The sequence below is a fragment of the Stylophora pistillata genome, chromosome 8 (genome assembly GCF_964205215.1).
Source record: "Stylophora pistillata chromosome 8, jaStyPist1.2, whole genome shotgun sequence".
In the NCBI taxonomy this organism is placed as follows: domain Eukaryota; kingdom Metazoa; phylum Cnidaria; class Anthozoa; order Scleractinia; family Pocilloporidae; genus Stylophora; species Stylophora pistillata.
In genome coordinates, this window is record NC_142526.1 from 3,039,231 (window position 1) to 3,053,113 (window position 13,883).

Here is a 13,883-nt window from a genome sequence, read left to right on the forward strand (position 1 = left end):
AAGAGATAGCTACATAATACAAATCAGGCATGAATGAGCAAGCTTGAGGTAAAAAAGGATGGTCACGCCTTACATAAGAATGGTCACACCTTAGATCTTGTTATTACTAGATCTGACCATGACATTGTCTCTGATTCATCGATTGATTCTCCCTTTATTTTATCTGATCATGCCGCTATTCACTTTCATCTGAAGCTCAAAAAGCCAGTGTTTGACAAGAAGCTTATGACCTTTAGAAAGCTTCGTTCAATAGACTTTAATAAGATACAATGAATATATGAAGTTCATATATTTTGAACTGCGGTTGTAGATACATATAATGCACGAACCTCGCAGTAGATAGCGCTATTTAAGCAATAGCGAAAATCAGACCTGAAAAAAATCAGACCTGTACGGGATTCGAACCACTGACCTCTGCGATACTAGTGCAGCGCTCTACCAATTGAGCTAACAAGCCAACTGGGAGCAGGCCGTTAAGTTGATTCGTAATAAACCCGTGATGATAAATCAGATACAATGAATATATGAAGTTCATATATTCATATATTCATATATACTTTAATAAGTTTGGTTCTGATGTCTTAAATTCTAATCTTCCGATTCTTTTTGCTGAGCCGCTTCCGTGCCTTGATACTCTACTCACTCAGTACAACGACGTTCTAAGTTCTATACTTGACATTCATGCTCCTCTTAGGACAAAGACTGTTACTCTGCGTCCTGCTGCAGCTAGGTATTCTGAGGAAATAAGTAGTTTGAAAAAACATCGTAGAAGATTGGAACGGCGATGGCGAAGGACTAAACTTCCAGCCGATCGCCAATTGTTTATTGATCAATGCCGCACCGTCAACAACTTACTTTGTTTTTCCAAGAAATCTTATTACACTTCTCTTATCAACGATAATCAGTCGGACTATAAACTTCTTTTCAAGACTATTGATAAATCCAACTCGCCGTCGGAACTCGCAACTACGTTTGTCGAGTTTTTTTTCTGATAAAATGATTTTTGAAATACGTGTTGACCTTGATGCTGCAGCTGCTATTCACTCAGTTCCAGAAGTTAATTGGGTCTGTCCTTATAAGTTTGATGAGTTTAATATGGTAACCATCGATGACGTCCGTGAATGTGTTGGGAAACTTTCTTCCAAATCATGTGAACTGGACCTACTTCCTGGCTTTGTCCCAAGTAACGCTCTAGACGCATTGCTGCCATTTATCTCCAAGATTATTAATACGTCACTGCAATCTGGCCTAATGCCTTCTCATTTAAAAGTTGCCAAGTTACGCCCTCTTCTTAAGAAGCCTTCACTGGATCATACGCAGTTTCAAACTATCGCCCCGTTTCAAATCTTACCTTTATCAGCAAAGCAACTGAAAAGTCTGTTGCTAACCAACTGATTACCTATATTAACAAAAACAAGTTGAACGAGACATTTCAGTCAGCCTATAAGCAGTATCATAGCACAGAAAACGGCTCTCATTCGCGTGCATAATGACATCCTCACAGCCATTGATAACCGTAGAACAGTAATTCTATTACTTTTAGATCTCTCTGCTGCCTTTGATACGGTTGATCACGATATTTTTCTTTCTCGTCTACATAAACGCTTTGGAGTTACTGGCAAGCCATTTTTATGGTTCCAATCTTATTTGTCCGATCGCATGCAGTATGTGTCTGTAGATAGCAGAGTTTCCGTGAAACGTGCTCTTCAATGTGGTGTTCCACAGGGTTCTGTTTTGGGACCCATTTTGTACCTTCTCTACACTTCACCGCTCTCTGACATTGTTAAGAGATTTAACTTGGGTTATCATTTTTATGCTGATGATTCGCAACTTATTTATCCTTTCAGTCAACTATACCTGGTGACAAGGATTTAGCTGTGTCTAACATTGAGCGTTGTGTACATGAGATTGATCACTAGATGTTGGCTAACTGTCTTAAACTAAACAAGGATAAGACTGAATTACTAGTGATCTCTGCTAAACAGCTACCTATGCCAACTGTTCAAGAAATCTCCGTCGTCAGTGAGACCATCCACCTCTCACAGAAAGCTAGAAATATTGGTTTTACCTTTGACAATCATTTTCTTTTCAACGATGATGTTGCAAGTATCTGTAATCATCTTTTTACCATCTCCGTAATATCAGCTATAAAAGAAAGTACTTGTCATCAACCATCACTGAAATACTTGTTCATGCATTTGTATCTTCAAAATTGGATTATTGTAATTCATTACTCTATGGACTACCGAACTACCAAGTAAAAAAGTTACAGCACGTCCAGAACGCCGCTGCTCGTCTCCTCTCTCTTCCAAGAAAACATGAACACATTACGCCTATTCTAATAAATCTTCACTGGCTTCCGATACTTTAACGCATTGTGGTTAAAATTCTACTCATCACGTTCAAAGCTCTTAACAATCTTGCACCATCGTACATTCGTGATCTACTCACACCTCACGTTCCAGCTCGTCAACTGCGTTCATCATCTAAGAAGGCTCCTTTTGATTCCTCATTATAATTTGAAGACATACGGTGCAAGATCTTTTTCTGTAGCTGCCCCCACACTCTGGAACACTTTGCCGTCCGATATCAAGAACAGCTCCTCAGTGTCCGTTTTTAAAAACAAACTTAAATTTTTTCTTTTTAAAAAAGCGTTTTTCTAATTTTACAATTGTATCACTCTTGTTAAGCGCTTTTGAACTTTAAGGAAACTGGTGCTATATAAATACTTTATTATTATTATAATTATTATTGTTATTAAAAAAACCTGTCTATTACTTGGGATAAACTCTTGATACGTCAACCGTGATTACCTTGTAGGGAAACAAACAATTAAGTTAAAATTGATTGCTCCTATAATTATTAACAATCTATTGTACTGCTTCAACTCTAAAATATTATGGTGAAATCTCTAACCTATGACACATAGGGTTCTACAACAATATCATTATTCAGAGCGTGTGCTGGCGATGTTGTCAAGAAATACCTCCCTGCCGCTTCCCGAAGAAAAATTGCGGAATGATCCATTCATCAGTAAGAATTTGATCAATCCAGCATCTTTCATTACATCCTTTCTGAAAAAATAAAAACATATTTTAAAGTGGAACACATGATGTAGGAAATTGATGGATAGAAATCACTTTCTAACAAAATCAAGTCGCAACGTAAACAAAACGAGCTAACGAATGATTTATTCTCAAGCGTAAGCCATCGATCTACTCAGCTTATCTTGGAGCGGGGTAAGTCACTTTGTAAGCTTTCTTACTGCACTGAGCCGAACTTCCCGTGTTGCCTTTACGCATCAGTTGTTTGTCCTTTGGCATTGCCGTTACTCTCATCTTAGTCTTGCAAACGATCCTTCTTTAACTGATGACGATCATCATCTATTCGAGGCCGTTTTACTGTAGACAATCAATGTAAATAGTTGTACCAGCTGCAGATGATGAGGGTTGTTGTGCTTCTGTCTGAGTGTAGAGTACCGATGGCTTATTTGAAATTGGTCATATATGAGTGTAGTCTACACGAGGTATCTAAATAGGTGAGTGAATGCTGGTCAAGCATACAGTATTATCCATCTTTCGTCACTCTCGGGGCTGCTATTATGCCTTAAATTAGAACGAAGCGATTGATTTACATCTGACTCCGTTGGAATTCTTTCATTAAGTATGTCTCTGGTTGCAGTCAGCCAAGATTACTGGAGTGAGATGGAAAGGTTTACGATCAGGGAAAGATGTAAGTTTATGTTTAACAACGAGCTCCTGAGTAAGGTGAAGTTTGTTGTGCAAGACGTTGAGGCCGGTGGTAAAATTATGAAGACGATTCCGGCTCACAAGTTCGTGTTGGCGATCGGCAGTCCAGTATTTTACGCCATGTTCTACGGTGAATTAGCAGAGACGAAAGACTCCATCAAAATCTCTGATTGCGAGTATCAAAGCTTGTTAGAGTTGTTCCGCTTCATTTACAGCGATGAAGTGAACTTGAACGCTGACAATGTTATGCAAGTCTTGTATCTAGTGAAGAAATACATGCTTCAGTTCTCTTGTTGACAAGTGCACGGAATACCTGGGAGAGAATTTGGATGCATCAAATGTATTTTATGTCCTGTCAGAGGCGCAGAAATATGAAGAGAAAGATCTGGTGGATATATGCATGGAAGTGTTCGATGAACATGCAGACGAAGCTGTGAAATCGGATGCTTTCGTAACAATCGAGAAATCTTTGCTGGAAGAATTGATGGAAAGAGACTCTTTGAATGTTACAGAAGTGGAGTTATTTAAAGCTGTGGACTGTTGGGCTAGACATGAATACGAAAAGAAAAACCTGGCACCAGAAGAGTCCATGAAAATAAGAATCCTTGGGGAGACGGTTGTTGGAAATATTCGTTTCCCGGTCATGAAACAGAAAAAATTCGTAGGGGTTATTCTTGACTGTGAGATTTTGACACCTGATGAAGCTCACAACATGATGAATTACTTTAATGGCATGCTTCCTAAACCAGTTGAATTTGGTGAAAGGAAACGAGGTGGGTCACAATGGATTAGCAGGTTTTCAGCATTAGGAGAAGGGTGGAAATACGGCAGGCGATTTGACATCACTCCTGATGCAATTACTTTTTCAGTTAACAAGACCATTGAACTTTATGCCGTTCGACTATTTGGTAGTGAGAACAATGAATATAATGTAATTCTAACAGTCTATGATGGTGAGAAACAGTCTGTGGCCACAGTGAGGGGCACTTTTTAATCTATACCCATGCAGAGCGACGACGACGACTATTACGGCTAGGACGTAATATTTGAGCCTGCACTTATTGTGCAAGCCAATAAAGAGTACATCGTCAGAGCGTCTATTAGAGGTCCACCATCCTGCTATGGAAAAGGTGGATTGTTTGTCAAAGAACATGCTGGCCTTACTCTTTCATTTGTATCCTCCAAAGAGAATTTAACAGAACGTAAGGATGTTGCTGAAGGACAATAGACAAAATAGGCTATCTCGGAGTCTTAGGTCACGTGGTCTGAGATGGATACCAAATCAAAACAAACATGGCGGCTTTCTGCACGTGTTGAAAGAAAAGCTGTCAAAATACCTACATAATACCTCACTTCTGCTGTGCAGGAGAGTGCCAGAATATTTCAAATGTCCTCAAGGATCTTTTTTTTCACGGACTACCAAGCAGAGGAGGACGGAAACGTTTGCTGAACAAATGACTGCATAAAATGTATCGAAACAACCGCAAATATTTCAAGCCGAGCAAACACTCCAAGATATGTAGCTCGCACTTTCTACGCGAAGATTTCATCAATCCCGATGGTTCCATGCGGCGACTGAGACCCAATGCAGTTCCATCTATATTTGTGTGGACTAAAGATATTCCGCTAGAAGACAGTGAACAAGAAAAAATACGACCGGCTGTTCGGAAGCTGGAAGCTATCCGAATGGAACAAGACGAAGCAACGGATACCGCATCGGAAGGAGAAGGTGACTTGATTACAGTAGATGACAAAATATGTGTTTCCAGGAAAACACAAACAATTGATGATGATTTGTGCAGTGAAAAGCAAGACTGTCGAGAAGAAAGAATGCCTTGTTCGCATAGATTTTCAGTTTCACATCTTCTTTCCACGTGCACAACAGTGAAGAAGGAGACAAAACTGTTCACGGACTTCACAGGTTTTAACTCCTACGAAGAATTCAGAAGTATCTTGCACTTTATTTTGCCAGGCCTAGACAGGAAACAACTGATTTACTGGGACAGTGAAGCCGGTAAATCTAGAATAATTAACATGGAAAGCTATTTGATTAGGACGAAGAAGACGAAGAAATTGTTCCTGAAGCAGGTGACAGTGATGGGGAAGAAAGCCATGAGAAAACCATGACGCGGCCAACGGCTCAAAAATGACTTGTTGAAGACGAATATCTCCTTGTACTTATGAAGCTTAGAATGGGTTTAGCCAATATTGACCTTGCTGAAAGGTTCCGTGTGTCTGAGAGCACAGTAACAAATATTTTCCTGACATGGGTAAATTACATTTACATAGTAATTGGCTCCCTCAAGAGCTGGCCCCACAGGGATATAATTCTAAATAACAGCCCAAAAGACTTTTTAGAAAAGTATCCCACCAATGTCATCATTGTTGATGCGACTGAACTCCAGGTTCAGGTGCCAAGTGCGTTACAGAAACACAGCGAATGTTACAGTACCTGCAAATCCCACGCCACACTTAAATGCCTGATTGGTGTTGACCCAAGTGGAGGCGTAATGTTTGTCTCGCAGCTATATGAAAGCTCAATAAGTGATAAAAAAATAATACAAAGGTCTGGTTTTCTTGCAGTACTTCAAAAGAAACTACATGTGGGAGAAGTAAAGAAGGGAGATGCAGTCATGGCGGATAAGGGTTTTGACATTGCTACTGAACTACAGAAAGTGGGAATAGGGTCAACATACCTCCCTTTCTTAAAGATCAATCTGGGTTCCATGAAGATGATGTCATCAAAACTCAAACCGTAGCGGCACACAGTATCCATGTTGGGAGGGCCATAGGCAAAATTTGGCGTTTTCGCATTTTCCGTTCAGAAAGACCTGTTACAATGTTTGGAAGCATTAATCAGATATGGTCTGTTGCTTACTGTCTTTTCAATTTTCAAAATCCTGTGTTATAATGCTTGATACATTAAGAATTTGAAAGCCAGAACAAAGCAAGGACTAAGTAAAACATTGTGCTGTGCTTGAGGAAAGCTGAGATATGTATTCTAGACTATTGCAGACCATGCTCATATACATGTTACATGTCTAATACCATATTAGCCGATTTCCTGGCTTTTTACACAAGTCCAATTAAATAAGACAGTATATCAATGTAAAGTAAGGGCATTTTTGACAGCAATTGACAAGCAATTTTTTATGCCAAACTCTATGGTTATACCTGATTACCCCACCAGTACAAAGGGGAGCCACTGACAGGTGCAATAATTATAATCTGGGATAAATTATTTCTGTTTTGTTACACTTATGGTATTTGGCTACTAAAATGTAAATGCTACAACAGCAAGCACCCCCCCCCCCCCCAATAAAAGGAATATGGACCAATAAATCAGAATGCACAAAGTATACATTTAGTTGACTGATTGTGTCTCCTGGAATGCTTCGCTCACATAACCATTCTTGTATTTATGACTGCCGACACAGAAATTCCAGAATTTTAGACTACATGAAATTTGGCTCCTAGGCTATAAGGCACAAATTGTTATTCCAGGTCATCATACCAGTGTAGCTAGGGTTTTGTGATATATGTAACACAACTGAAGCCAACAATGGATAATTCCCGATTGATCATTGTTATTTTTACCAGAGGGAAATAAATGCAGTGATACTTTCTATGCACAGAAAGAGACTTTGATTATTATCTGTTGGACATGCAGTATGAGAGAGAGGGAGTTCCTCCCCCCTGTCCCTTAAAGGTCCCCTCTTCATGTAGACCACACCTTGAAAACATGGCTGTTTACAAGATAAGATTCTCTACTGCTTGACTGGAAGCTAATGAATAATGGAGCAAAATACCTACTATTGGACAAACAACTCTTAATAAACCGCTTAAAAATCAAAAGGCATTTTAACAATTTTTAAGAGGCTTTTTGAGAGATTTTTGCAATGTTTCATGATCTAATCTATTGATCAGTGTACTGATTGGCTGCAGTCAGAAAAATTAAAGCATGCTTCATAAAGAACTCTTCTAACTTGGGAAGAAGTTTATTTGACCAATAGTCATGGTCAAATTTGATTCGGTCCACACACACATTTCATTGGAGTCTGATAGGTAGACACAAAAGTCACACAATGGTAGGCACGTAATTGCTAATTTTCCTTGAACCTGGGCGTAATAACCAGATAAATGATCTGGACATGAGTGATCATAGACTTTGCCATCAGGGCTTGCCCCAAGGTAAGTCAAAGATGGGTGGATGGACAGTCCTGCCTCAGACACTGCAAAATTAGGCTGCCCTTTTTGCATTTTTCTGGCATAAATAGTTCTCGCCAAGGCTTCCTTACACTTCCTTACACATCATGAGCAGTAGCCAAAACCGCCTCCCAGTTAGCTCAATGGACCGTGCGCTGGACTGTTATGCGGGAGGTCGAGGGTTCGAGCCCCGACTGGACAAACTCTCAAGGTCTTAAAATAGAAATGAGGAGAATACGCTACCTTTCTACAATATCAAGAAATGGTTAGATATTCTAGTCTTCTCGGATAGGGACGAATAAATGGAGGTCCCGTCTCCTGCAGGGCTAGCGGTAGGAGACGTTAATTTCCCAAGCACGAGATTACTGTGTGATGGATGTCCTCCCCTGGGGTGGGATGGGTGGGTTTACTGGGCCGCAGTAAATGGCGCAAGCTGTTGCGGTGTCCCTGCCTGTCGGCGAATTTAATAAGCTACATTTTGACAAATTTTTGGCCTGGAAAATAAATTTTACCGAAACCTGTGATGGTTTCTGTTTGCGGAAATAAACCCTGCCAAAGTTTGAGGCTGTAAGTACTTGACTATGCTTCTGCTTCCACTCAGTAGATTCAAAGGCCGTTTACACAGCAGAAAAATCGGCTACGGACGTGTCAAAAAAGTAGTACGGAACGCATAATTTTAGCCGTTTACACGGATGATGTTTGATCACGGGTCGGACTTAAAGAGGCATAAGGACCACGTTAACAAGGTTGCGTTTACACTGCAGTTTTTGGGGGACCGAACCAATTTCTTGCATGGGACTACTGTATTTGGTACAGCTGTGTGCTGTTTTCGAACATGTGTAATTCTTGTAAACAAAAATGGCGACGCGTGATGCTGAGTTATGGGTACAGACCCGTGTTTTTTCTGGTTTTGGGGCCATAGACGTATATGGCCCCAAAACCAGAAAAAACACGGGTCCGTACTCATCCCCCAAAACATGGTACGGATTGTTTACACGGGCAAAAATGTGAGGTACGTACTCCTTTTTTGACACGTCCGTACCCGATTTCTCTGCCGTGTAAACGGCCTTTCACTCTGTAGCACAGTTCTCTTTTCCAAAGCATGGGCTCCAGGTACGTCAAGCAAAAGGTTGCTGGTGAAATAATCCCTTGCCACAGGATCGCCTACAGCAGATGACCTTAGCATATTGACATCAAACATTTTGACAGTACCTTGTATTAAAGGAATAGTTGGGAACTCCGTACACCTATCATCAGATGGAATATTGTTACTAAGATAGTTACTCACAAACAAGGTATGGGGCCTTCCAAAGTCCTGCATCTGATCTGACAGTGGTGAACCGAGAGGTACATTTCCAAAGATAGTATTTACCATCTGGCCAGGTTCTTGATCGGATAATAAATAGGAAAATGGTGGTGGCTTTTCTTTTTTATTGAGTCGACTAACTTGATCCATAATATGGCTATTTCTAAGGCCACATCTCAAGTCATGCCCTCAGGCTTCGTATAGCTTGCACCGCACCGGATCTCTTGATCTTTCACCCTCTCGATCAGTCTCAGCTCGTGCATAATGGGTGCTCATTACGGGCATGACAAATGATCGTAGCGCGTGGAATGTGCCAGGTTTGGCCGAGTCTCGTACAAGTTGCATCGGATGGAATATCGACAATTTTCCTATACGAATAGTCATTCAGCACATATAGGAGACCAAAGACGTGATTGCGATGTCCCCCGCTTTGCACGTGCAGTGAACTTTAATCACTTGCGCAATGCCATCGATTTCTTGCAGACTTAGACTAAGATAATGTGGCTCCTCATTTTTCTTCAGAGATCTGCGGCAGCGAGCTTTAACGAGGAAAATATCAGCAGTGTTTTGACACTCTCGTCAACAGGAAAACACTACGCGCACATAACTCTTACGGAAGAACTTATAACTTTTTACACCAACATTCTTTTTTCCTCCGCCCTCTAACCATTTGCTCCATGTCGTGAGAGTAGTCTTCAGAAAATTTCTCAACGATTTCGACCATGAATCAGAGCTAGAACTGAAAAAAACAAATGCAACAAGACGCGTGGTTTTTGCAACATTTGCACTGTTCCGCCATTATGAAACAAATTAAAATACCCATGTCAAGTCACGTGACACGTTAGCCGATTTTGTCTATTTGCGGGGTTCGCGTACAAATTAAAGTAAATTGCACACGTTAGAGCTGTGTCGTGTGCAAGGTGGTATTTCTTATTATCATACAAATTAGACACGAGAAAAATATGTTGCGAATGATAATTGTTAATTATATGGAACGTCATTTTGATACCCCAACCGTGATTACCTTGAAAGGAAGCAAAATTATATTTAGTGTTCATTTGAAAAGTAAGAGTAAAGTTGATAAATCAAAGAAGAATAAAATAAGCAGCTATTGTTATGCTTCAACTTTGAATCATTGTGCTTAAATCCCCAACGCATGTTGCTTATGGTACGGTACGGGAGGGGTGGGGGGGGGGGGGTTCTAGAGAACATATCCGAATATATATGCATCGGGCAATCTCCTTCTCAAATCTCAGAAAATCTAGCAATCACGAGAAATACCAGATAAGTCGTAAATCTTGGGACAGAAATCTTTTTTTTTTCTTTGCAAAGAAAACAACAGCATGAAAACAAAGTTAGATAGGAACAGGCAATTAAAGAATGCAGTTTGCAATTGTGGTGATTGGCCGCATATTTCTTTTTTTTTTTGGTTTTTCTACCGCTTTTGTCATGACGATTTCAAAGTACCGTGTATTATATGAAGAAAGTCCATTGGGGATGTCAATAAGGAATACTGCCCTGTGAAACCCAAAGAAAAATTACAGAGTTGTAATGAGTAATACTTTGATCAATCTAGTTTCATTCAGTTTATATTTTCGGAGGTGAGAATCGAATGCTCTCAAACTGAAATGTTAGACGTTGGATAGAAATCGGATGGAAATTGAAGTTGGATAGAAATGGGTAGAAATCGAATCATAACAAAATCAAGCTGTAATGTAATCAACTTGAACAAATAAATGATTTATCCTCGAGCGTGCGACAGATGCGAACTACCACTTTACTCAGTTTATGTATGACTCATTGACGCAGTTACTTTGACGCCCTCGTTACACTTATTTGAGACTTTTACTTAGTCTTGCAAACGATTGTTTTTTGATGGAATTGACAAAAGTTGTTATGTATGACAAACGTTTTCGAAAATTTCAAGGCATAATTGCCATAACCACGAGATCGTTATAATATCACCAATAGATTTCAGTTTAATACTGAAAAGACCGGCTTGCCACTTGTCACTCCTATTAGGAGGTCTTATTCAATTCTAGCTCAGAAATGGTCGGAAGTCAATTCTCATCCCTAGCAAATCCAGTTCCTGTCTCTAAGGATCAGGCTGGAGGAAACTTCTTTGTAGGTCCTCCTCATAACTTTGCCACTTGACCTGGTGACGGTGTTTCTAGTGATTTGTACTTCAAATTACTAGTGTAACAGGGTATTTTTTTCCTCAATCGTAAGATTTGTTTGCTAAACAGTTTATCCCTATTTTTCTCGTCAAAAAGTCCCAGTATTTGATCGAGAACACACTCCTATGAGCATGTGATGTGATTCAAGACTCAAATAAATCTATACTTGCGGGATGCATATTAAAACCAAAGCATATACCATTGAACTCAAAGTCGTTCAACTATTTGGAAGTGAAAACAATGAACATGATGTTTTTTTATATTTCTGTGACACTGATCGTTTTTCTGAGCTGTGGCAACTGAGGAGGCACTTTTTCATCTATATCTACTATGTACATGTAAAGTGGTAATGGTGCAACCATTGATAAACTAACAATAGATGGCTCTCAGTTGACCGAGCCCGAACAAATGGCGAATTCATTAAACAACTACTTCGTCACTGTCGCACCTGAACCTGCTTTAAATCGAGTACCAAACTTAGAATCCGACAAAAAATGAACCTCATGAAGCCGTCTGAAAACCATTTCACCTTTAGAAAGCTATCATTTGACGAAGTCTTCACAATGCTTAAAGCAGTAGATGCAACCAAAGCCACAGGTGCTGATGGTATACCAGCCAAAATTCTCAAGGCGGCTGCTGGTCGTTGTTTAACGCTGCTTACACCGTTGAAGAACCTCTCTTTCGAATCCGGGGTGTTTCCAGAGAGGCTGAAAACTGCAAGAATCACACCGATTTTCAAGGGTGGGACCAAACTTGACAAAGAAATCTAAAGGCCAGTTTCCGTTCTTCCTGTAGTGTCAAAACTCCATGAGCAGTTTGCAAATCAACTGCTACAATCATATGCCAGAGAAAACTGCCTTATCACGAAAGAACAATTTGCATATTCCAAGAACTCTTCAACCCTTGCCGCGCTATTTAAAGTGGTCTGCGAATGGAAATGGGCAAAGAATAAGTGGTTGATTGGTACAGCCGTGTTCCTAGACTTACGGAAGGCCTCCGATGTCATTGATGACTCGCTATTACTCCAAAACTTAAAAGAAACGGAATCTCCAGTGCTGAGCATGCATGGGTTCGTAGCTACCTTACCAACAGAAAGCAACTTGTCCAATGTAACGAGGTTAACTGAAATGAGAGAATTGTCACCCATGGAGTCCACCAAGGATCTGTCCTGGGCCCAACCCTTTTCTGTATACACATCAACGGTGTTGTGTCAACAACACTAGAGACCTCCAGGTTTTTTTACTCTGACGACACTGAAACCGCAGTTCTCAAAATAAATTCTAACCTCCAGAACATCTCTACTTGGCTGCGGAACAACAACCTAAATCTAAACGTCTAATCTGCAAAGGGCGATAGGGGAGGACATCCAGGGGGAGGACATCCACCACACAGTAATCTCGCGCGTGGGAAATTAACGTCTCCTACCCCTAGCCCTGCAAGAGACGGGACCTGCGGTTTATTCGTCCTTATCCGAGAAGACTAGAATATCTATCCATTTCTTGATGTTATAGAAAGGTAGCACATTCTCCTCACTTATTTTAAGACCCCGAGTGTTGGTCCGGCCGGGGCTTGAACCCTCGACCTCCCGCACAACGGTCCGGCGCTCTACCAATTGAGCTAACCAGGAGGCGTTCCTAATACTGAACACGAAGAAAACAAAAGTAATAATCGTAGCAAAGAAGGCTCCCATGTCGAGTGCCAACATACTCCCAAATAACAATAAGCTCAGTGTGGTTGAGACCTTCAAATACCTTGGAGTAACTTTCAACAGCCTTCCTAACTGGGAACCTCACATATCGCAGTTAATTGAAAGACTTTCAGCAAAAATAGCCCTCTTAAATAGACTTGCTGGCTTTTTAGATACAAGGTTACTTCTGAGGATCTCCAAACAGACAATCCTCCCAGGGATCGATTATAGATGCATCGTACGGCATGAATGTAATAATACCCTATTATTAAAAACTGGATCATTGGATAATGCAATTCAAGACTTTTCATTGGCTTAGCCATTATGGTATATGAGCCAATATACCATAAACTACGATATGGTAAGCGTATGCATAAGCTTAAAATTGAAAGGGAGCTAAAAATTTAATAAAATTTAATAATTCAATGTAGCGTTTTTAATAAAACAGTTATTCCACTCGCGTTTGTTGGATATGAGATGATTATAGCCAACTCGGCGCTACGCGCCTCGTTGGCTATCTATTATCTCATATCCAACGCGCGCTCGTGGAATAATTGTTAATTAGATAAACTCAAACGACTTCCAAAGGAAGCCATGCGGGTTATTCTGAGGGCCAACAGAACCTGCACACAATATATGAGGAACACTCTAGGGCTGTTAACACTATACAATAGCAGACGATTCCTCAGATTTGTGAGGAACCAAGATCGTGAGCAACCAAAAGTGCCCTAAGCAACTAGAGGGTTACCTAACCAGCA

At 40.4% G+C, this 13,883-nt stretch overlaps 1 protein-coding gene across 1 annotated transcript; it reads left to right on the plus strand.

Annotated features, from left to right (window-relative positions):
- The first annotated feature begins 3,592 nt into the window (after positions 1–3,592).
- Positions 3,593–7,053, plus strand: LOC111347481 (BTB/POZ domain-containing protein 2). The gene is given in 3 exon segments (XM_088730804.1): positions 3,593–4,031; positions 4,033–6,019; positions 6,333–7,053. Coding segments are annotated over 2 exon segments (1,311 nt in total). The 5' UTR covers positions 3,593–3,665; the 3' UTR covers positions 4,978–6,019; positions 6,333–7,053.
- The last annotated feature ends 6,830 nt before the right edge of the window (positions 7,054–13,883 follow it).